Source organism: Podarcis gaigeae (genome assembly GCF_964106915.1).
Source record: "Podarcis gaigeae genome assembly, chromosome: 12".
NCBI lineage: Eukaryota > Metazoa > Chordata > Lepidosauria > Squamata > Lacertidae > Podarcis > Podarcis gaigeae.
The window spans coordinates 50,850,331-50,876,250 of NC_139688.1; the positions used below are offsets into that span (position 1 = coordinate 50,850,331).

The 25,920-nt window shown below is 39.9% G+C and overlaps 1 protein-coding gene across 50 annotated transcripts in view; it reads right to left on the reverse strand.

Moving 5' to 3' along the window:
• CLASP2 (cytoplasmic linker associated protein 2) overlaps positions 1–25,920 on the reverse strand; it is a 122,599-nt gene that overhangs the window by 87,847 nt on the left and 8,832 nt on the right. For 49 of the 50 annotated variants that reach the window (XM_083705516.1, XM_083705505.1, XM_083705512.1 and 46 more), the window contains exons 3-7: positions 22,358–22,461; positions 18,545–18,636; positions 18,191–18,266; positions 17,016–17,113; positions 9,233–9,303 (exon numbers count right to left, since the gene is read on the reverse strand). In XM_083705516.1, coding sequence (XP_083561642.1) covers positions 9,233–9,303; positions 17,016–17,113; positions 18,191–18,266; positions 18,545–18,636; positions 22,358–22,461 — 441 coding nt within the window. Of the gene's footprint in view, positions 1–9,232; positions 9,304–17,015; positions 17,114–18,190; positions 18,267–18,544; positions 18,637–19,292; positions 19,406–22,357; positions 22,462–25,920 lie in introns of those variants that run through there. The other variant, XM_083705521.1, reaches the window with a different exon arrangement.

Sequence of the window (25,920 nt, forward strand, 5' to 3'; positions counted from 1 at the left end):
CTCTACCCTGCCCTCACTGGGAACAAAGACACAAAGAGCCCTGATGGAAATACAAATTTCCTTCTCCTCCCCCTCCCCCCTTCAAATTAATCACTTGACAAGTAGAGAAGGGAGAATTAACTACTTCTCCTCACTGCCTGCGAGTATTTGCTTCTGCAGGAGTGTGAGAGTGTGTGAGGCGCATAGCTTCTTTTGGCCCACCCAACATGCTGCCCCAAAGAGTTTGCTGGCCACATGACCCGGAAGCTGTATGTCAGCTCCCTCAGCCAATAAAGCGAGATGAGCTCCGCAATCCCAGAGTCATCCGTGACTGGACCTAATGGTCGGGGTCCCTTTACCTTTAAGCTTCCTTTACAACTTTTCTGGCTGATGATTTCAATAAATGATTGTTGGGAAGTTGACAACCAGCATCAAGTCAAACCAATAATCTAATATAGCAGTAGCTTTGTAACTAAGCCCATAACTAATTAGCTGGTAAATTATCTTAAAAAAAAATATCGCCTGCTGGAGCCTTGCAGTGGAGGCGCAGAGTGCCCTGACCCTTCTGTAGCAGTGTGCTGCATTTCTATACTTGCTATGGAGGAGAGGGCTTGCATTATCTAGTTAGCCCACTTGGCTTCTAAGCTGAGTATGGAGGAGGGATAGAGCACCCACACACATACAGTACATATGCGGATGTATAGTTCCTCAACACTTGTGGCTAACAGACTCGTGCTTTAATACAAGGCTGAAATGCAATAAAACATAGTTTTAGAGGCAATGGCTGATGAATCAATAAGGTCGCTGCAAGGTGGTGATTTGTCACTCAAGATTTCCAGATGTCATTTTATGAAGCTGGGTAGTTTGTGAAAAAGCATGCCCGCTGTTTTTTTTCCTTAGATGTGTTCCTTAAAATGGGGGTGGCTAAACTTGGTGGATGTGATCCATGGCACTGTGACTCGCTGAGCGGCACTGGAAATTATGTCTGCACATGTCCGCGGCGCTGGGAATAGCGTCTGGGCATGCGCAGAAGCGATTCCCAGCGCCGCGGACATGTGCAGACATAATTTCCAGTGCCGCTCAGCGAGTCACAGTGCGCGGGGGACTCGTCAAGTGGGTGGCTCGGTTCGAGGGTGACTTGTGGGCCGGTAAAACTGTCTTTGTGGGCCGCATCTGGCCCAAGGGCTGCACGTTGACAACCCCGATCTAGTCCAACCCCCTGCAGTGCAGGAATCTTTCACCCAATGTGGCAATTGAACTCACAACCCTGAGATTAAGAGTCTCATGCTCTACTGACTGAGCGATCTGACTGCAAGATTGATGATTGCCAGAAAGTACTGTGTTGTTGTTGTTGTTGTTGTTGTTGTTGGTGGTGGTGGTGGTGGTGGTAAGCTTTTTGTGTGTGTATAGAAGGGACACGGATGGCACTGTGGGGTGAACCACAGAGCCTAGGACTTGCTGATCAGAAGGTCGGAGGTTCAAATCCCTGTGACGGGGTGAGCTCCCGTTGCTCAGTCCCTACTCCTGCCAACCTAGCAGTTTGAAAGCATGAAGTGCAAGTAGATAAATAGGTACCACTCCAGCGGGAAGGTAAACAGCGTTTCCGTGTGCTGCTCTGGTTCGCCAGAAGTAGCTTAGTCATGCTGGCCACATTTCCGGCGTCACACTGCGCCGTTCCCTCTTATTTTGGAGGGGAATGGCAAGATCTTCCTCCACCCGTGGAGAGCTTTTCTGAATGTGTGTGTGTGTGTGCTCAACTGTGCACTGTGCATGTGTGATTGAGAGAGATGCACCTGGAGAGAGACCCAAGTTTGTGTGGCACACAGGGGGGGAGCAGCATCTGGGAACAGCAACAACTGTACTCTTTAAGTCTAAGTTATGTCACACCCCTCATGACGGTCATCCTGTGCCTGGCGACCACAGCACATTCTCAAAATTCAGAATATGCCTACTGTTCCAAAAAGGTTGGCAACCTCTGCTCAAAATGATGATCAACAAACATGGACTCTCAAGCGTCTGCCCCTTTTGTGTATAGCTTTCTTAACCACACCTGTTTTACCATTTTTAAAGTGTTTTAAGTTGTCTCAGTCCAGAAGACTATTAAAATGTAGATATTATGCAAATTAGGGAAAGTAATCCAACCAAAAACATGGAAACTAATTTTAGAATATTTCAATTGACAACAACGGTGCGGACAGCTTCATGTATTCTATGATTAAATGCCTAAAAGTCTATAAATTCAGTTTTAAATGGAACTCTTTTGTCTGCAATACAAGTTCAACAAATTTGAGTTGAACTTTAAGTTATACTCTAAATTACTGGTTGAGACTATCTTTCTACCTGAGTGGCTTTGCTCCCCTGACTATTAAGGACAATTTCAAATTGACATGGAAACGAGCAGTGAAAAATATAATAACTACTCTAGGCTTCAACCCACAGATTTTACTTGACATGGGGTATGAACAAGCTAAAAAAAAACATTAAACAGCGTGAAGAAGACACAGAACATCAAGCAGACCTAGCCAGGTCCCCAAAATTTCTAATCAGTGAAACCAGTAGATACCTCAACTCCCAAATGCCATATATAACCAACCTTGAAATCTTAAAACAGCGAAGGGCTTTCACTCTGGCCTATTGTCAGACCCTCCCCATAGCCATTCAGAAAGGCCGTTATAGGAAGACGCCATACGAGGAGAGGAAAATGCCCATGTGGTTCTGGGCAGCAGGAAACAACGGAACATGCCTTTTCCCATTGCCAGTACTATGTAGACATACGAGCCAGGTTTATCCTGCCTATCCTGCACAAATTCCCAGGACGCACAGAACAACTCAACATCTCCCTACTACTCCAGGATGAAAACCCAGATGTTACATACTCAGTTGCTAGATTTTGCACTTCCATGATGGATATTCGTGGAAGGATGTTTTGTGCTGCAAACCAGTCCTAAACTGAAGGCCCATATTGCAAGACCGTTATTCCCCCAAGCTCCACCCTTATGGTTGTTTTAACTGCGTGTCTTTTAGTCCTTACCTGTTTTAATTATCAGTTCTTATTCATCAATTATCTGTGTTTAATCTCGTACTCTATTCACATGTTTTATCCTATGCTTGTTTCTTTGTTCTTATTTTCCTTAACAATTACCTGTTTAAATCCTAACTGTTATTTTATTCTTATGTTTCTCTTATGCTGGTCTGTGACTGTAATAAAGTTTCTTCATTCATTCATTCATTCAATTTGTTGTTCGTACAAAATGGATTTCCCCCCTCCGTTAAATGCACTTGCATTTATTACCATTAAACACAACATGTGCCTGTTTTATAATGAATAACTTCATTTAAAATTTTCTTCATCAGGAATTAACTTGTCTAAGCCTTCTCAACAAATCTGGATTGAATGTACTTTTTAAAATAGTCTTTCAAGTTTGACATTATACTGGCAAAAGCCAAGGAAGAATCTTATTAACGTACTTACTTTTAACAAATAGCAACACACTGAAAAATCATTGAATTAAAATAGTATGATCTTGGGCCTACATGATAGTAGTACGCAGCAATTATGTTAGATACAGACTGAGAGCCTTAATCTGGTTAACAAGGGATATAACTTTATCCTCTTCAGGGAGCACCTTACATACAAAAAGTCTACTGCCCAGAACTGTTGTCTGCCAGCTTCACACAGCACCAACGTAATATGATTTGAAGGTATCTGAATATTTCTAACAAACACTCGTACATTTTCAAGCAGAAAAAGAAATGCATTGCTCTGGAACCTTCCAAAATAATTTGATGGAACAAATTTCAAAGAAAAGCTTCAGAGTTCCTTCTGTAGAATCACCTATGCTTCCACCTCTCATAATGGAAAATTAAGGTTCAAATTCAGTGCTTTTAAACAGAAAAACTGTTAAGAACAGAAACAATTTCCCATATATCTGAATTATTGGTATGCTTAAGGTAAGGTTCAGTCAGACGCAAGTCTTCATTCATTCTGCTAGCAAAAGTAGAAATTCTAAAAGTCACATTTTGAAAGGGATCCAAATAGCCTGCAAGTGGAACACTTTGGCTTGTGCATGGAGGTCTCCAGAGTTCTCCCACTAGCTGCAGCCCTTTGCACATCTCATGCCTTTCCAGAGGGTCCCTCAAAAAGCAGAAATAGCTTGGGGTCATACCTGATGGCACTGAGGAGACAGAAAAATCCTGTTGCCTGAGTGAAACTTTGCTTTTGTCTCTTTGCAACCAAGTCAATATATCCAGGTAACTAAATCATCTACAGACTAGATTATCTACAACATACAGTATTATTTTTGATCGTATTTTCTTTCTCATGACATTGTTCAACTTTGTTATCAAGAGTGAATATCCCCTAGATGTGGTGAATGGTGGATTTAAGCAAGAAAAAGCTGCTAGATCATCCTACACAATCCTAATTGGATCTGACATTTTATGCAAAGCTTCTCTATACCAGTGTCAGTTGACTTTCAGAACAATGCTATTTTTTAGTACTTCTGCTAGTGATAAAAAAAGGTGAGTAGATATGTTGGGGGGGGGGGAATCTAACAGAATTTTAGACATGTTGAAAAATCTCATTTTTAGACAATTTCAATTATACAGACATATTTGAATTTATGAAGAAGTGGCACTTAAAACTTTTAAAGCTAACCATTTCCAAAGTTTGTCTAACTACACATATCAATGGTACAGGATTATGCAAACATCTTAAGGACTACAAAATACTCAGTCTAAGCTATTGTCTAATTTCCAATGGATTAGAACACAGACATCAAAGGAATCCACTGTAGAAGAATGCCTTATTTTACACCTAGATGTGTATGGCTATTATCTATAAGTAATTACATCTTTCTTTTTAGCTTTCTTTCAGTTTGCTAACTCCTGCTGAAAGATATACCTTGAATAAATTATCTGAGCTGCTATTACTAAATATAGACTCCAAGACAAAGTCAGTGCCCCAGACATTAATTTGCTGCCCCATATATTATCAAGTTCTATAAAGGTCAAATAACCCTGTAAGGTGTTATTTTAGGAGCATTTGTGCAAATCATAAAGTATCTCCAAAAGAAAACATGCAGAAGAACCCTAGTATGATTAGTTACAATGCCATCTTTAAAAAGTAAAAAATTACAAATACACAATTCTGAAACAAAACAAAACAAAAAATTAGCATTATGGCTCTTCAATCTTCTAGGCAGATTGTTCAAGGATGGTAGCAATGGCAAGCTCATGTATGACATCAATCTGATAGATGCTAAGACTTAAGTATCTTTAATACAGACAAAGGTTTAAGAAACATAACCCTGCATTTTCTTCAAATAATGACTTTGTACAGCAAAGTATATGCACTTTCTCACTGCTGATACAGAGAGGGCATGTCCTCCTCACAGACACATAAAACCATTGGATATAGGGCTGGCAGACAATTCTATTGTTGCTTAAAGCAAATTTAAATTTCAGATCTCTAAAAGCTATACAGTAAATGAATCTTGGTGTAACACAAATATGGGCTTAACATAGCAAGGTTGTTTCAACATTCAAACGCACACAAGCTAAGTCGAATTGACAACAAAAACAAGGCTGTACTCACCATCCCCAACAGCCATTACACAGTTGCAATGCTACCAGGAGCTTTTTCCAAGGATACAACTTCAATCTGAGTGACTATAAGTGCCTGCGCCACTCTCAACCCAGTGCAGACGACAGAGCACTGTGTGACCCAGTCAGATCTGCAGTTCTCTACTGCAACCAGCAACAGCTGCTACACCACTTCAAAATAAAGGTCCTGCTTCTTGCAGGAAGCTCCTTCCATCCATTATAACCAGCCTCTCTCCTGCTTAAACCTAATAACACACTTGCCGGTACAGGAAGAAGAAAAAATCCTTCCCTAGCCGTCTGCCTTTTTCTTTAAAGGTATTGCTCACATGCAATGAAGGTTATTTGACAGGGACTTTTAATGCAGTCATCAAAACACAAGGCATGCGTCCAGTAATCATTTCCTGCTTCCATTCCCTAAGGATTCATGTGTAATCAGCAATGAGCACATGACGAAATGATTATCTGATTTGCATAGCTATGAACAGAAGATGTGTCATATTCTTCTTTGGCCTTTATTTTTTTGCTGCCTTCTCAATCTCTCATTGTGTTCAGCCATCACTGGTTGCTGTAAACAAATCACGTCAAAGGCAGACCTTCAAAGGCTTTTCTATTCAAAGAAAGACGTGCCACTTAATGAAGATTGCTCCTGGTAAAGACAGTGACAAAACCCAAGCTAGCCACATTATCCCAGGCAAAAAGACAGTGTACTTCATGTCTGAGCCACACACAAGAGTCAAGGCAAGCACTTCTCAAAAGGAATTTTTAAAACTGACAAAGCAATATGGTAAAGTATAGATTAGCAAATTCATTTCAGTGAAACCGTTTGCTGTTGCAAGGAAATCCTTGCAACAGCAAACGGTTTTACTGAAATGAATTTTTAAACCAAATATTCACACACAGAAATGTTTCTGTTCTCCCCCTTTAAACTGGAAAGGGCTATAGATCGTTTAACGATGAACGGTAGAGACAGACTGCTGGAATTTGAATAGTGTGTCATCGTGGTTAGAGTATTGGACTAGGACCACAGAGACTCATATTTAAATCCCTGCTTAGCCACAAAGCTAACTGGATGGACTTCTAGAGTACTGTGAGTCCTGGAAGACCTGCTCCCTGTTTCGCAGGTCTTTCCCACCTGACCTGGGAGGGCGAGCCCTGAATAAACCCAGCTTTTAGTTTTTAGGGGGTTTGTTGTCGGGTTGTTTTTTTTTTTTTTTTTTTGGATAAAAAATTCAAAACAGGAAAGTGCAAAAGAACATGCTGGATGAAAGACCCTCCGAAATCTATTTTTGACTTGCAATGTTTTAAAGCACTCAACTGCAATTAGTTTCCTACTGTGTAAATAAGGTTGAACACATTTACAGCTAAAAGGAGTGTAATATCTAGAACCAGTAAAAGTATTAATCCCAAACAACGACCTTGGTTCCCCGATTACTATTTGGAAATTTGTATTTGTGTATATTATTCATAGTGTAATGACTGTAATGAAGTAACATAATTTACAAACTGTGAGTCGCCGCCCCCCCCCCCCCCCCGTGACATTTGCATGGTAACCATCTCAAATGGAGAAAAGATGTTGAGCAATGAAAAATGTATGAGACCCAAACAAGTAAGAAATATATGTGGTTCAAATGCACATGTTTGAAGTGATGCAATCCTAAACACCACTTTAACCTTATGTTTCAAGTCTCTGGCAAAGAAAGTTTCATGTGTGCCTTCCCCCTCCATTTATAAAATGGGCCATTCTGAGAACAGATAAGCTGTTGCATTTGGATGACTGCAAAACCCATTCAGAGCGCTCTGGTGTTTCTTGCTATTGTGAAAAAGGTACAAACGCTGAAAACTTCAGCCATTTAAAATATAATGTAGGGATCCTCTTAAATCCTGCAGAAGAAACAGCATTTACAGAACTCAGCCTCCCAGAAAAGGAATTCAATGGGCTCTGCTGCTGACTGCAATATCTGTTTCCATGGAAATGGTTGCTCATTTGCTAATAAATAGGGGAAGCTTAGCACACCTCTTGTTTGCAATGCCACATGAGAGAGACAGCTGATAGCAGTCTTAAGACCTGGGAGTAGCTGACAGCCACATCAGAAGTGTTATGCAGCACAAATGCCACGCAACATAGAGATCTAGATATTGAAGGTATTTTTATAGGTTAGATACCTGCGTAGACTTGCAACTGAAATGCCATTTTGTACCTACTGTGTGGTTATGTAAGATGAAGAGAAAAAGAAAAGAAACCACAACAGTAACTGCGCTTCCCCAAGCCATAAGGCTATGGTTTAGCCACCATAGAAAAAACATTATTAGAATGATACCCACAGACTGAAGGCAGTCGGGAGTCAAAATAAAAACTTTAACCTTATCTGCAAAAATATTTGTTTGTAAGAATGGTTTACATACATAATTGGAATAACGGCAGAGAAGCTTGCTCGCAGAAGATAAAAGGGGAGATTTTATGAACGGGGTGTGCTAGGAATGTAAAAATCCCTGTTCAAAGAAGCCATCACTGAATCTCATGCAGATATTCTCAACAGGGTGTGAAGTAAGAATAATTTCTTAGAGGCAAAGTCTTAATTCGGGGATATGGAACTTGTGGCCCTCTAGATGCTGCTGATCTCCAAATCTATCATCCCCAGCTAGCATGGCCAATTGCCAGAGATAATGGGAATCTTAGCTCAACAATATCCAGAGGGCCATGGGCTCACCAGTCCTGATTTAAGTGAACAGTGTATGGTAATGCAATCAAAAATAGCTAAAGAAGTATATCTTTACTGGAAGGGTTGGAAACACAAGCAATAAGCAGTAGGAATACATCTCGCACATGAATGACTGCAATATAAATACTGAAAGCAAATGAAAAGTCTCTCAATCCACAAGTGAAACGCTAGAATGAAAATGAATGTTCAACATGCCAAATCTGCACACCACAGACAGGAATCCAACTGCACCCATTGCGCTCCCAGGTGACCTTTTGATCTAGCGGATGCCTCTGCTAACCAAGAGGTGACTGTGGCCAATTTGCCCTTCCATACTCAGCAATTGACAGCACCATCCATGCTGTTCTGGAAGCCGCCAATTTTCAGATAGTGCGGAAAAGAGGGAAATCACAAAAATTGCCTCTCTTCTTCAGACAGAGAAGATGTGTGTTGAAACAAAAGCCCTTCCATTAAATCAAGGGCACCAGTTGGGATTCTACACTAAGTAAACGATGAAAAACTCATAAAGAAATGCATATTGTATATTCTTAGACAAACTGATCAATCTGTAATAAACAAATAAGTAACAAGAGACCAACAAAGACAACAAAATCTAACAACTCTCAAAAGAAGCCAGAGGCTGAGAGCAAACAGGGACAGACAACTGTTTTCCAATACGGTTTCCTAAACCCAGACCTAGGTCACATTTGCTTCCCATACTGCTTTAACAGTTCTGAGGCGCGCATGTTAAACAGTGCCAATACTTTCTTCTCAAAATTGCATAGTACTAACTAGTTAGATGCTATAAAACAAACATTAATACCATATTTAACTAAGCCTAACCTTAGTTGCAGAAATGCTAAAGACAACTCATACATGTCAAGCAGCTTAAAATAGTCTAAATTCAACTTTTTATATATCCATGTCAACATACACTATTGGATACTCACCACTGAAGTTGCTTGAAATCATATTGCCACCGTTTTTCACTTCATCAAATTTCATAAATATTGTTTGTAACCTAAGAATATGAATAAATATATATAAATAAAAACACACATATCATTCCTTTTTCAAATCAAACATTTTAAATTACAATTTTAACCAATCCTGATTTTTTCTAGGACTCAAGTCCCAGTTTCTAGAAAACCCAATAATGTCACAAATACAAATAATCAAGCTAAGCTGGTGATCACAATTCACAATGTTATGTTTGAGTCATGTTCTAGTGTGTATTTTATTAAGACTAAAGCAGGAAGAGAAACCATATTTAAATGCAGTTTTGCAGTCAACATGCATCGGTCAGGCACACAACCTCTTTCTCTCTTCGGAATCTCTCTTCACAATTAACTGCAAAACATACTCACATCTATTTAAGTTCACCCATCTATTTCTTGGTTTCTGTTAGAGTTATTTTCCCTTTGGTTCTGTCCAATATTCTTTTTCTCCTGCTAGTTTGTCTCATTCTTCTACATATCCAAGCCATTTTAGCCTCTGTGTCCTATTTTCAGCAACTAATGTTGGCTGGTTTCCTGGTGCTTGCTGTTCCTAGAGCTTTCTAATCCTCCAGATGTTAGATTTGCTAATTCTTTTTACGTAGCCCATAATCCATTACCCTGTTTTATTATTTAAGATCCATAACCCAACTTTCAGAGTTACACATCCTCTGCAAGTCCTATTATAAATCTTTAAATTTCAAAATGTACAAAGGAATGCTCAAAAATATGGTGCAAATGATACTCACTGTGTATCAGTAGTTAAGTGGCACCACATCAAAGTATTATAGCTGAAATCAGTTCGCTTGGAAATATAATTATTGAGTGAACTGGTCACAACCCTACTGGAAATAGCCAGACTTCTATGGCTACAGTGCTTGCATTCCTTGAAACCCTCATTTCAGTTTGAATCTCTCAAAGCAATGATTAACTTCAAAAACAAAACAAAATAAAACAAAACCAGCAAGAGTAACAAACATGCGATTGGTAAGTGTTCAACATTACTGCTTCTTGAAAATTCCTCAAAAAAGGAGAAAGGAAAGCATTTACATTTTCAAGAAGTCAGTTTTCTGACCACATAGAGAGTCTTGCAAGAGCAGGTGCTTCAAACCTTGGGGAAGTACTTATAGCAAAAAAGTTGGGGGGCAATGTGGTTTTTGTTCTTATTTTTAAAACTCAAATGACCAGAGCACTGTTGGGGCAATTGAGAAGCCTATCTTCCATTCAAGGGCACTTTGTGTGTCTATTTAAAGATGAGTTGTTTACCTGTAACCAATGTTCTTTGTGCTGTCACACACATAGGGTGTTGTTGTTTTTTTGCATTTCTGTGGATCAACTCTACAAAAGTTCTAGAGCAGGAATGAGGGCTCTCTGGCCCTTCAAATGTTGCTGAACTACAGCCCACATCAGCTCTAGAAAGAATGGGTTTGCAACGTCTGGAGGTTCAAAGGTTCCCTGTGCCAGTTCTAGAGTGTTAGTCTGAAAATGGAAAGGAATGCTGTGATACCCTCTTGGAGAGGAAGGAGTCTACCTTCTCGAGGTGGAACCATGTGAGGCAGAAATTTGAAGGGGTGTGTTACTGAATTTTGTTGCATAGCTGAAGAGAGAGCTATTGCTGGTCCCAAGTAATGGAGTCCTATGCATCTATGTGGAAGGGCGCAAAAATATGAGAATACAATGGGTGAATTAAAGATCGTATCAAGCAGTAGAATGTTCTCACCTAAGGGGCTCGTATCTTAGGAATGGTTGGAAAGAAAGTACTTTATGTGGTATGATGTTTCCTTTTGAAACAATTATCTAAAGGAGATTTCAATGTTTAATGATGTCAAGTCTATCTAAACAGTTAATCATAGTGGTGTTGTGGTCTAAACCACAGAGCCTATGGCTTGCCAATCAGAAGGTCGGCAGTTTGAATCCCCGCAACGGGGTGAGCTCCCATTGCTCAGCCCCTGCTCCTGCCAACCTAGCATTTTGAAAGCACACCAAAAAGTGCAAGTAGATGAATAGGTACCGCTCCGGCGGGAAGGTAAACGGTGTTTCCATGCGCTGCTCTGGTTCGCCAGAAGCGGCTTAGTCATGCTGGCCACATGACCCAGAAGCTGTACACCGGCCAGTAAAATGAGATGAGTGCCGCAACCCCAGAGTCGTCCGCGACTGGACATAATGGTCAGGGGTCCCTTTACCTTTAAAATAGAATGGGGCATAAACCCCAAACCATAGTCTTTGCTTTGTGAAATCTTACCACTGAAAGGGAAGTTTTCTGTCCCTGTGTTAGTTTTCTGAGTGAAGATTTCATTAATTGTTGGATCTTTAGGTGGTGTCTGAATGCGTGGAACTCATCTGTTATTTGACTAGCCAATTTCTCTATCTTTCTGTAACTGATTCAGAACCTGCTTTTCATGAGACACTCTACACAGAGCACTATTATAAAATATACATCAAAGCACAAATAAATTATGTTTTAACACATCTCTCTCACATTACTGCTAAAATCCAGCACCAAACCAGCCCAAGGCAACTTAAACATACAAAACCAGACCATAACACAATTTGTACAACACAATTTATAATGAACCACTGAAGGCTGTAATGAAAAGGTGGACCTTCAAAGTCCATCTGGAGTATTGAGAGATAGGGCTTGCTTGATCTCATGTGGGACTGAATTCTACTACTGTGGGGCCACTGCGAAGAAGACCCTGTTCTGTGTTGCCACCAGCCCAATTGCATCCACAGGTGGGTACATAAGCAGGGCCTCTGAGAAACATCTTCAAGGATTGGACTGGCAGGTTGACCTGGGTGCAGGGAAAGCAACCTAGTTATAAACCATTTACCACATCTCTGGAAACATATCACTAACCAGGAAAACTGGTATAATTTGGTGTAATATGCTCCAAATGCCTCTCCACTACCAGTAGCTGGACGGTTGCATTTCTACCAGTTCAAGTTTCTGAAAGACGCACTTCCAAAATTTAAAGGCAACACTATGAATAGAACATTACAGTAGTTCAGCCTGGATGCTACAAATGCATGGATAACCATGGATAACCAAGGCACGCTCCTCCAGGTAGAGTCAAAACAGAGGAACAAGTTGAAGATGATAAAAAGAACCCTTAGCTGTTACTACCATCTAAACGTTCCCATTTGGTGCTGAGTCCAGCATCACTCCTAGTTGCACTCCTAGTTATTCTTCAGGGGGAAGTGTAACCCTATCCAGAACTACTTACAGGGGAGTCTCTTTCCCCATACACAACGCTTGCATTAATCTTCAACTTGTGCCGTCTCAAGGCACAAATTCAAAGTTCAACAGCCTCCCTAAGACCAGCAGATGGAAAAGACACATGGAGAAGTTACATCTGCATATTGATGACATGTTTGAACCTCTGGGATGGCTTACCCCAGTAGTTAATGTACATGCTGAACAGCATAGAGAATAGAATACACTTCTGTTGAATTCCACAGGCCATTGAACAACAGAAGTCTTCTAGCACCCACATTTTCCAGGAAAAACCAGAGCCACCCCCCTAGGCCCAACTTAAACAAGTCTAGCATGCTGTATTTTATGGTATCAAAACCCACAGAAAGGTCCAGCAAAACAAACGGTGTTACACTCTCGTCATAAATCATCTACCAAGGTGACCAATGCTGTTTCTGTTCCCATGTTCCCAAGCTAGATATGAAGCCGGATTAGAAATGATCCAAATATTCAACACTGCCTGGAGTTAGTTGTCCAGTTACCACTAGCTCCACAAGGAAGAAATATTGGAGACTAGGCAATAGTTCTTCCCAAGCCAATAGATCTAAATTTCAGGTTCTGAAACTAGTAGGAAGCAGAGTATCAGGTCTTTTAAGAATGTTTCCAGAGCCTCTTTGTGTAGGAACAGAACCTTCACAAGTGGGATTGTACAATTCTTCAGAAGAGTCATTCTCCCCTTTCCATTTGCTCTGCATGTCCCATAGCAACAGAACAAAATTCTAGGCACTGGAATTCAATACTTTTGCAAGACTTCTGTACACTTTGAACAGGATGTGAATTCTCAAGTTGTCTTGAGACTTAGGTGTTCAAGACAACTTGAGAATTCACATCCTGTTCAAAGTGTACAGAAGTCTTGCAAAAGTATTGAATTCCAGTGCATTATTTTGAAATCAACATGAAATACACATGGCTATATCCAGATATTTACACAACAAACATGCAAAGAGGCTACTGACACCAATGGTGTTTCTTTTTTAAAAATCCCTATAAATGCTATACAACTGGCCAGAATAATCTTGCGGTTTCACCATTTAATTCAAATTCAGTTTTGAGGTGGCTGCCTTGCTTTCCCCTTTGCTTTTAACAAATTACTAGGAAAAAGCTAACATTAATCTAATATGCACACTTATCATTTTGAGTTTCACCAAATGCCACCACAGCTGAGTTCTACGCACACACTTCTCCTCTAAATGTCAAATTGTATTTGACAGCAACCTGTAAAACTAACAAAATGTTGACTACTAGGTTATTGTAATTTACGTAGTTTTAGATTAATGTACTGCAATGCCATCCAATCAGACAACTTACTAAGATACAATTTATCAGGCACATCCATGATTTTATGGATATCACTACCTCTCAAGGAATAGAGTATTACTTTTTACTATACATAGTACAAATATATGTCAAGACAATTACACTACAATTTGTTTCAACTACTACATTATACTTTAATTACTATGGTAACAGTTTTGTTGTTTGGCTGTTCTAACTGGTGTGAGGAGCAATAGAAGAATACGGCTAATGCTCTCATATCTGGCTTGCAACTTTTCATAGTTGGCCACTGTGGGAAATAGGATGCATAGGCCTTTCATCAGATTCAGAAGGCTTCCTTTTATGTTGAAGTGATAGCTGAAGGAGCATACATGGAAGTTTATTATAATTTGCAACAGGAATGAAGGATTTCTAAGAATTTAAGCAGGAAGAAAAAACTTATTAAGATCCAATGACTGTGTGGGAATGGAATCCTTTTCTGTTTTGCTACTGAGAGGATGAATTCAGGCATCTTGCATAATAATCTACCAAAACCTGCAGCACTGTAAAATAGTGATGCTTCTACCTCTGTGTGTTCTTTTGTTTAATACAGCATGCAAACACAAAGGTTAGTTTAATGCAGGCTTCCGCAAGCTCAGCCCTCCAGATGTTTTTGGCCCACAACTCCCATGATACCTAGCTAGCAGGACCAGTGGTCAGGGATGCTGGGAATTGTAGTCTCAAAAACATGTGGAGAGCCGAGGTTGACCTAATGGGTTCATATGTCAGCCCAGGTCTAGAAAGGCAAACCTGTTTAAAAACACATCTTGCTTATTTTGAGTGGGAAAGTATACATCTTATTTTTACTCTCCAAATTTCCAGTTCTTCCATTTCAGATCTCTTCCGAGTCTCTGCCCCCCCCCATTTCCCATCTCCACACCTCCATGACTTCAAAGCTCTATTCCAATCAGGAGAAGACCCACACATGCTGTATCCCCCACCTGAATGCTGCTGCATTACTGTGGCAGAAAATGCTGCCTTTCTGGATCAGATAAGACATGGATCTAATCTTTGAAACAGAAAAAGATTTCTGAAAGTCCTCTTTAAATTACAGTTAATCCAGGGATTGGGAACTCGAGGCCTTCCAAATGTTGGATGCCAACTCCCATCAGCATGGCCAACTGTCAAAGTTGGAAGCTGCCACTAAGCAACAACCGCAGGTTCCTCTCCTTCATAAAGTAAATATCTTAAGCTAAAGCAACCTGAAATAAATGCATTAAAATGTATCCTATTGTCACAGCAGCCAACCAGAACCCTATGAGAAGTCTGCAAATAAGAACTCAACACAATAGCACGTTCCTCTCCTATGGTTTCAAGCAACTAGGATTCAGAAGCAAATTGCCTCCAACCATGGAGGCACAATACATCAGTTGTGGCTAGTAGCCTTATCCTCATGTATCCTGCCCAATCCTCTTTTAAAACCATTTATGTTGGAGACCGCCACTATCTCCCATGGGAATATATTAAGATACAGATATAAGATATAAGATACAGATATTTGCCACATAGCACATAGCTATGTGGCAAATATCTGTATCTTGCTTTTGTACCTAGGAGCTCAAATATGCATGTTCTCCTCCCCCTTTTATGTTTGCAACAGCCCTGTGAGATAACTAAGTTAATAAGTGTATATAAGCAGCATTTGTCTATAGATTGTGATGGGGGGGGGGGGGACGCAAAGCACCCAACCAACATAAAAAGGTAAAAGGTAAAGGACCCCTGGACATTTAAGTCCAGTCACAAGTGATTATGGGATGAGCCGCTCATCTCGCTTTCAGGCCAAGGGAGCCAGAGTTTGTCCACAGACAACTTTCTGGGTTATGTGGCCAGCATGACTAAACCATTTCTGGCGCAATGGAACAGAATGAAAGAAGCCAAAGAGCACAGAAACACCGTTTACCTTCCCGTCGTAGCAGTACCTATTTAACTACTTGCACTGGTGTGCTTTTGAACTGCTGGGTTGGCAGAAGCTGGGACAGAGAAACAGGAGCTCATATTATCCTGCGAATTTGAACTGCTGACCTTCTAATCAGCAAACCCAAGATGCTCAGTGGTTTAGACCACAGTGCCACCTGAGTCCCTCCAATCCACATAGTGCACCAAGTCCAGGAAATCCTGGCATCCCCGGTGATAGCACATACGGATTAAGGGGAGAGGAGGATGCAATGTACTGAACTGGCTTCCTGGTGAATATTCCATATTCTCAGTTTAGGAAGGGGCAACCTAAGAGAATCAAATGAAGTTTTCCCCCCCACTGAGAAATGTTTTGGCTACAGCCACAGGTCATCACATATTTTGTTCCATAAACATTTCCCCTAGCCAGGGATATCTCAGTGGTGTGAGACAGATACCCTGAGCATGCTTTTTGCCAGTTTTCAAAGCCATAGCTGGGGGTTCCCATAGTGGTGCCATACTGTTGGCAAGTTTAGATGTCTATGCTCCACGAAATTATCTAATCTTCCTTTCAAGTGACCAAAGCTAGTGGCCGTTACCACCTCTGGTGGGAGCAAATTCCACAAATTAACTATGTGTTCTGTTAAGAAGTACTTTCTGTTGTCTGTTTGGAATTGGCACCAAGTTCTATTAGAGAGGAAGAAAAACTTCACTATACCCACGCCAGGCACAATTTCATATGCTTCTGTCATGTCTCATCTGACTTGCCTTTCTTAAACTAAAAAAAAAAACAACCGCCAGTATATGTGAGCAAGGCACTAAATAGTGTTAGATTAATACAATTTAGACTATTCTAACAGTTTACCTTTCCCACTGCTTATTTGATTATTATTTCTAAGCTATACCAAGAAAACTTCCCATATTTGCTAGGTTTCTTGCAATTTGAGACGTTTACATTTTAACTGGGCAGCAAATAACTAAGAGGTTGTTTATGCAGTCTTTTGGCACATTATTCAATCACAAGCAGCGAACAGCACAATTCTGGTTTGTTCATACAATGTACTCTAGAAACAATGGTAAATTGTGACAAAGTTTTTATTTTTATTTTGTTTGCTTCAGTGTCTACTGTTTCCTGTTTTGAGCAAAAGGTGCTACAGTGTGCACCACTGAACAAAAGTATATATACATTTGACCTCAAAAGCTAGCAAATGTTAGATAAGTTTATGCATATAATCAGAGCAAGATAGGTATTTGTAGTAGCCATCATAGCTAACTCACCTTGCAGAGGGAAGTCCCCTTTTGTTAAGATCAACTCTTACTTTCTCTCCTACATGCCTATAAATCTCCACAATCGCCAATATTGCAGCATCTCTCACCTGCGAGCATACAGAGCAAGTATTAGAACATATCAAGAATTTTTAAAGGTATGACAATTAGCACACTACGCTTAATGCCTAATATTCTAGTTTTTGCTCATCAATATTTTGCTTACCCGTCAATAATTCTGAATAAAATGAAGCGAAAGGGTTTAAGCAAGACTGCAAGTTTAAGGAGCCAGGTGCATAATTGCTAGGTCTTTTTCAAACACATTGACTGTCTAGTCTGAGGCTGCAGAAAGAGTAAACTGTTGCAATATGCATGTCAAACTCAGACATCTTTATAAAAGTTAAGCTTCTCTGCTACTCTGTACTGCTCTAAACAATATTGTTCCATACACAGTCTGCTTTCTTACCACAAGCATGTCTACTGCAGTGGGAGGGGGAAAATATCAACTTATTCACTGTAAGGTATTCTACAATGCATTTCTTATGCTTAATTTCTCTAGAACATACTATTGCAGCCTGTTAGCTACCATGTTCATTTCTGTTTGATAAAAAAACAAAACAACCTCAACCCTGAAGCCATTTCTTCTTGTATGGTCCTCCCCTCCCACCCTCCAGCCATGCCTCTAGAATTTTAATTATGCATATATTTATTCTTAGGGAAGCTAGAAAAACTTAACAACTCTCTTATCTTGCAACCTATGACTAACAGGAAGGGATGCAGGACAGAAAGAATTTGGTAAAGTAAATAACTCATCATCTATTCTGAAGAATGCCTTACATTTATTTAGAAAAAGACATATTTCTGGAATTCTATACAAGACCACTTAAACCTTTGAATACATAGGAAAAAGCCAAACATATATTTCTTAAGCCAAGAGTTCCATTTAAAAAATTGCCTCATTGTTCCACAACAGTGGTAAGTTTGTTGAAGACACCTCCTCTAGTTTCATGTGGTAAATGAAAAGAAGTTCTGCTTCTTAGTCTAAATTTCTAGGTAAATTCTAGATCTTTTAGATTCACCAACAATCTCCTACAATCCTCCCATTATTGACAAACTCATGTAGTAAGAAAACACAGACAGTAGAAAATCAAAATAATTTTGTTGTTGTTGAAAGATTACAATCCTACCTGGCTATTGGAGTCTCCAGACAAGATGCATAAGTGTGGTACCAGTTTGTTGAGAATTAATGATTGTGCACCAAAGCTAGGGGAGGAAAAAAATCAGAGCAAACGTCATTTCTCACCTCATGCACAAAATATCAGCCAACACTACCAGAAGACAGCTCCAACTATTCTTACAGTCTAAGGACAGTTTAGATGAACTCAAGAGGGAAAGTTGAAAGCAAATTAAGAGTCTGATCATTGCTTTTCATTTTAAGGGTCTTTTTAAAAAGGACTAATCCCTAGAAAAAGAACATGCACCATAGGAAAGGGATGAACATTTATTTCTAAAGCTAACTTCAATAAAAATAAAATACATACGTGTTTAATGTTGCAATAAGACACAGACACACTCCTTCTCGTGAACGATAGTTCTTGTGTTTAAAGCCAGCAACAAGACGTTCCCAGACAAACTATTAAAAATAAAAGGTAGATTAGGTTATTGAGTGAAATTGCATACTCCATGACACAAATGTAAATTTTAAATTAACACAACCAAAATTATTACATTTATTGTTTTGGGACAAAAAGTTCAGATCAGGCTCTTTTACACCTACTCCCATTATATTAATACTGGTATAAAACAGCATTTAATCAATTAGTTTTCAGAAACTGGAGACAAAATAAGAATAACAACTGAAATATCTAAATCGATGCGTCTCTCATATTAACCTTTCCCTGCTTAAAAATATATTCCCACTGTGACTTTAATATGTCCCTCCCTCATCCAGATATTTACAACTGAATTTCTTTTACATTTAATTTTTTTATTTAAAAAATTGCATTAATGTATTTTTAAAGTATTTATTTTGCACACTTATACTTCTAGTTCTATTTGCCCTCCAATTCCAGTGCTGTTTCTGTTCTTCAGTGAGCTTCTGTGATGATTTCCGTATCTTTCATCTATTATGAATTTCTTGGGCTACACTCACTTGCTTCCATGCATGTTCTTCTTCCCATGTTTCACTTGCCCTTATTAATTCCTTTTCTTGCTTTTATCTTTATAATTCTCAGCCTCCCAGGAGCTCTGCTGTATCGCAACTGCCAACGCTGTATACTTCAGACTTACAAGACTAGATTTGCAACGATATTTCAAAGCAAACAGATTCCAACTGCAATTCCCTTCAGCTGCAATGCTGCCATTATAATCTCAGTCGTTCAGCAGGCATTCAGGAGAAAAAGGTTGCCTAGCAACTGCTGCACAGTGAGCAAGAGCACATTTCCCAGACTGCAGCATTTTATGATTTAGACCCTCCCAGTATTCAAGTCATGCTGTAGAATGAGCAAAACAGACAATGTCGCATGTATATATAGACTACAATGCATTAAATTATACATTGTTTTTGCCTTTAAAAGACTTGGAGGAAAATATTAGGGTAAGCTAGACCACTGGTCTTCAACTGGGGGGTCAGGACCCATTAGTGGGTCCTGGCTTGATCTGAAGTGGGTCTCAACAGGAGCACTACCACCATGCAAATTTATTTAAGAAATGGGTCCCAAATGGATGCCTGGGTTAAAAGTGGGTCTTGGGTCTTAAAAGGTTTAAGATACCTGAACTAGACAATACTGAATATATTTTCTGCAATGATTTAAGCAGCTAAAAGCAGTGCTGAACCATTTTTCACATTTCTGCATTAATTCACAAAAAAATACCATCTAAAAATTCAGTGTTTCAACAGTGTTATGTTGAAGGTAGTAGGTTGATTGCAAGAACCCCCTGCCAGCATTTAGCAGGCATTAGATGTTTAATTTAAAGGCTGGTCATTCCTCAGAAGCATTGGCCTGGCACAAGCCCAGCTGGAATTTATGCAAGCACAACACTTGGCAACAAGGAAAAGAATAGTATTTTACGTTACAATCAAATACTATTTTTTGGAAGGGATCACAGAACAGATAGATAGATAGATAGATGATAGATAGATAGATAGATATTCAAAAACATTTTCAAAAATGCACACAAGGACAATCCAGCAAAATTTTGCTTATTATAAACAAAATTAGCTACAGCAATTGCAAGTCCATCAGTAAACAGCATTTTCCTTATAACATTTCAAGCATGTTCTCAGAAAATTAGTGCTATATAGAGAAAACCATAAAAAATAAAATGTCCAGCAAGTTGAACATGAAATAATCATACACTAGAATACTATACAATTTATGTTGCCCTTTACAACTCTCCATGGCATTGTCATGCAGATTGCTATGCCTTTAGGGTATAACTAGATTCTCAGTCCTGCAGTGCTTGGGGGGGGGGGGGTGAGCAAGACAAGAATGTCAGTGGGGAGGGAAATAAGAAATGGAACTTGAAACTGATTGCTGCAGCTTGTACTGCTACAGGAAAAACAGAAGTGACAAAATGGAGCCTAAACAAAGGGAAGTCTGTAAGACACACACAAACAAGTCATCTACGCCAAAAAAGCAGCATGGTTAGAGGAGAAAAAGTGTGCCTCGATTTTACACTGAGGAAATTAAGAAATACGAAAGCTAGGATATCATGCAAAGTAACAGAAACCCTGTCGTGAAAAACGTAATCTACTAAGAAGCCCAAGTTATTGAGCACCATTGTAACAGGGGTGGCTAATCCTCTTCAGCCCAAGGAACAAATTTGCTGTTGACCAGCCCCCCAAGGGGTCCTTCTATTGAAGGTCATGGCCAAAGTGGAAGTGGGTATCATCATGGCTGCTGCTCCCCCTCGCTCCCACCCACACTGACAGACATGCATTCAGAATACAACATCCATACACTCATTCCCACCCAAAGGTCTCCAACAAGTCCAGTCCAGTACTGCAATTTTTCACCCCATCACAGAGCTTAGAGGAGAGAAACCACTCCTAGTTCTGTGATAGAGAGGATTTTTTTGGGGGGAGGGGGAATGTTAAACATTTTGGCAGGCCTGGTTTGACATGTGGGTTCTGCCTCCATGTCTGAACATAATACAAAATGTTGCACGATATGCACCGCCTTAGAACAGTGCTCCATGCTGAACTTGAATTACCTGACACATGACGTCAGGTGGTTGATGGGTGGGTTGCCCCTCCCAATTGGCATACTGGCCTGTTTTCAAGTTACATATGCTCAGGCTAACGTGTAACCAAAGATGCGTAATTGCATCATCATTATCTTAATGCAAGATGAAGACATTCAAAGGAGAGAAGGATTCTTGTACCTTTGGCATTTGTGTGAAAGAAAGATTTTAGTAGATACAGCCAGAGTTTGAAACTCCCATTGTTCTAGGTGAGTTTTGCGACAAGGAAATTCATTAGTGAGAGCTGTTTCTGAGCTCTGGGCGCAGTACTGTGCCTAAGATTTCAGATTAAAACTGCAGAGTGGAAGGAAAGGAGGACCTTTTTCTGCCTCCCCACTTCCAGCCATATTTTAAGAATATTAAGAATATCTTAAGAATATTAGGGGGGCGGGCAGGGGAAGCATGGCTTTGTTTTTTGCAGTCTTCAGATGAGGACTAGACTATATGAAAAATGAATATAAGATTTTAGCTACAGTTCATTCATTTTCAGCATTGTATTATTGCTATAAAAAAGTGTGCCTAGACATTCCATTGTTGCTCCCATAACCTAGGTTTAAGGCGTTATTTAGCTCCTAGCTTTCATATCTCAGTTTCTAACACTGGATACAGCTGCACAAGTATAAAAAGGTAGAGGAATTTTCCCCTTCTTTGTCACAGGTTACCCTATCATAAGGGACGCGGGTGGCACTGTGGGTAAAACCTCAGCGCCTAGGACTTGCCGATCGTCAGGTCGGTGGTTCGAATCACCGCGGCGGGGTGCGCTCCCGTTGTTCAGTCCCAGCGCCTGCCAACCTAGCAGTTCGAAAGCACCCCTGGGTGTAAGTAGATAAATAGGGACCGCTTACTGGCGGGAAGGTAAACGGCGTTTCCGTGTGCTGCGCTGGCTCGCCAGATGCAGCTTGTCACGCTGGCCACGTGACCCGGAAGTGTCTTCAGACAGCGCTGGCTCCCGGCCTCTTAAGTGAGATGGGCACACAACCCCAGAGTTGGACACGACTGGCCCGTACGGACAGGGGTACCTTTACCTTTACCTTACCCTATCATAAGGGAGCATTTTACAGAACATAAATAGATCTGGAGTACTGTACAAATTTCTGGAAATATCATACCATTGGCTGAGCTGCTTGGTCCATTAATTTCAATGCAAGATTTTGTGCTTGATCTCGAACTTGATCTTTGGCATCTCCCATTCGATCCATCAAAACTATAAGAACTAGAGGACAGAAATAAGAATTAATAATATATATGGAATGCAAATTCTGAATAAAATTTTATCTGGTAACTAACTGTAAAAGCGATTCCACCTCACCCAGTCCCAAGTTTAGTAAGAAGATCACTGAAGAAGGCTGTACTGCTTTAAGGTTTTTTAAACTGCTTTGAGAGGTTTTTTTTAAAAAAAATCAAGAGGTATATGAATTTTATGAAATAAATAGAAATTTTCACACTGAACATTGGGCAAAAGTGTACTAATTACTTCTCTATGCAGATCTGTATGTGCGATCAGCTTTCTACAAGTCCTGTTTGTAGAAAATCAGAAAATATGGAAGCCTGTCTCTGAACATATAAAATCCAAGACAAAGTTATTGATTTGGAGTAAGAATTCTAACCTAGCTATTGTTGTAACAATTCCAAAATCTATAATTACATAGACAACGTCTTCTTACCAGTTTCTATCCCCAAATGCTAGACAACACCAGGCAGAAATTTCAGTCTTTTAACCCTAACCCATATCCAGGGACTCATCTGCCCAGCCATGCCAGTTCATAAAGACTGAATATTTATTTTCTGATTTTTTCCAATAAGAGGAGGAGATTCAGAACCAGAAGGCAGGAGGGGAGCAATGCAGGCTGAAAAGGTAATCAAACACATAGGTTTGACTAGTTAATCAGACTTAAGTTCTGAGGAAGCCATTAATTTGTTATTGCTTTTAACCCTTGTGTTGAAATGTCTGGCCCATTGGCAGAAACTTTAAAGTTTCAAGGGTTCCTTAAAAGCATTCAGATAAAGCTGTAACTTCAACAGAAAAAAACAAAGCATGACACAAGGCACCTGATGACCTGAAACTGTTACAAAAGTATGTGTTTGAATATTTTCACACAAGACTTTTCTAACACTACTTTCTCATGATATATCATGGCTTGGAACCAAAGATGACACCACATGATAAACGTATTCACAAATGTCTTTGCTTACTAGTGCTCATTAAAACTGGAGCCTCAGCTAAAAATGATGTCAGGCACGCAAGAAAATCTTACCTGTCTGGCATTCTATACACCCAGGTTCAAATTTAATTTTGAACATAGAAGCTAATAATCTAAACAGGGCACAGTTCCCATGTGTGCTAACGCAGCATGTAGTGACACAGCAGCATGTGCAGCATGTGCACATGATTCCCTTCTCCCATCTTTGCTGGACCTTCATATTCAAGCAGAGATGTAGCAAAACATCTCTGATCTTTGAGGAGCTCCAGTGAAAGCCGCAGCATGATCAGCTGGGTGGGGTACTTACAATCTTTCTCTGCCCCCCCTCCTTATTCAACTCGGAACAAAGACAAGCCTCTGCACTCAGCAGACAGCTGTAATGCTTGGGGTGGGGGCCTTAATTAACAGTACTGGGAAGGGAGTTATGCGATGACACTATGTAGTTCCAGAAACACAGTACAGAAAATATGATGGCTGCCTGGCATAGAGCAATCTGATTTTTTTTCTCCTGTACAGTGTTGCTGGAAACCATGCAACTTCATAAAATGCTTTGCCCAGGTCTATTCATTAGAGATGGTTTTTAGCAATGGTCACAGGTGGCTGAAGAGTGCAGGGGCTTGATTAGAACATGGAAGGGGGGAAGAAATGGGAAGACCGCACAGCCACTTCAATGAGAAGTTCTATGAGAAGAGTTCTTCCACCTCCACCTCACTCCTTGAGATCATCTAATGTTCATTTGGCTCAGTCCTAGAACTACCTTCTTAGTAAATATTCAAATACTACTTCTGAAAGCATCTTCATTAAAGATTGTTTGGGGATTGCTTAGCCATTACACACACTTTGAGCTATGGCAGCAGTGAGGAACCTTTGGCTGGTGAGCCTCATTATATCTATGAGACCTTTTTCTCACGTGTCCAACATCTAAACAGTGTTTCCCAACCTTGGGCCTCCAGCTGTTTTTGGACTACAATTCCCATCATCCCTTGCCACTGGTCTTGCTAGTCAGGGATGATGGGAGTTGTAGTTCAAAAACAGCTGGAGGCCCAAGGTTGGGAAACACTGATCTAACATAATCTGTGGTGGCAGAGTGGGGCAGGGAAAGACATGGCAGAGGTGGTGTGGATTCAAGCTGTGCCTGCAGACTGACATTTTCCTTCTGTCAGTCCACAAAGAGAAAACATCTACTTATGGGTGTGGTTTGAATCCAAACCACATCTGCAAATGGACTTCAAAGGGACTCCCTCTCAGCACCCATCAGCTGATCAGTGTTGAGAATGAACCCCTGAGAATATGTCAAGTGATTGATAGGTGGGTGGCACAGCCAGATCTAGTTACCACACTGGAGTTAATGGGAACTATGTACACAAGGGAGTTTAATTTATTATTTAGGACAAATGCACTATTAATTTCCATTAAAAACAGTATTGCAAATGTTCCCCACAACATCCAACTAAGTGTTTGCTTAGCGCAGTAGTTCTCAAAGGGCTTTGCGTGCCACAATAGTGTAGGAGGAGGGGTGGCAAGTGTGCCGGAAAGATTCGATGGCAATTAAAGAAAGATTTAAACTGTATAGTATAGTACTAGTATTATTAGTATTAATATACATTTATATATATTTACTTGTAGGATATTAATAGATATCTTTTTAAAATCAAGCACTGTTGGTTGTTTCTTTTTGTTTTTCAATGTATTTCTTATTAATAAAAAATTCAGTATGGTGCGAGCAAATTTTTATTCTGATAGTGTGGCCTGGAAAAAGAAGTTTGAAAACCACTGCCTTTAGTGGGAATTAAGTCCATGTAAATTCTTTCAACATCCTCAGGAATATTCTTTAAGCTCTAAACAAAGCATGAAACAGAAGAACAGAAAAATTCCATTTACACCCTCAGACAAGTCAAACATTCAAAGATTCAAAAGTAGTATTTTATGAGTGAAAAGTTTTAATCCTAGAATAATGAAGCTAAGTGGTACTTAATGTCATAACTGATCTTGCATGACCAAAGTCATGCTGTGATTTGATCTGAATAAGATTGGCAGGCTGGAAAGAGAGCCCTTTAAAAGTACTAATTAGAATTTCCTCATACGAACACAACCTCTATTAAATCAAAACCAGGCAAACACATATGCCCACAATAGTGAACTGGAAACTTTTTCAAAATCTAGTCACTTGGCAATGTTATGCTAGCAACTGGAATTCTTCCTAGTCAATCCAAGTTGATTGACCTGCCATCTTAAAAGTTGCTAAAACAGTATTACACACAATAAATACATCACTCCCTCTAACAGCAAACTTGGGTGGTGGGTAACAACAATAAATTCAACCAAAACAGGGTCACTTAGAAACAAAGGTGACGCATTAGCATGCTCAAGTGAGCCCCAAGATTTGCAGTACAAAATATATATATATATACATATATTAAGAGCCTACAGGGTTCTCTGAAAGCTCAATGAGGAATGAGTATGCTCAATAG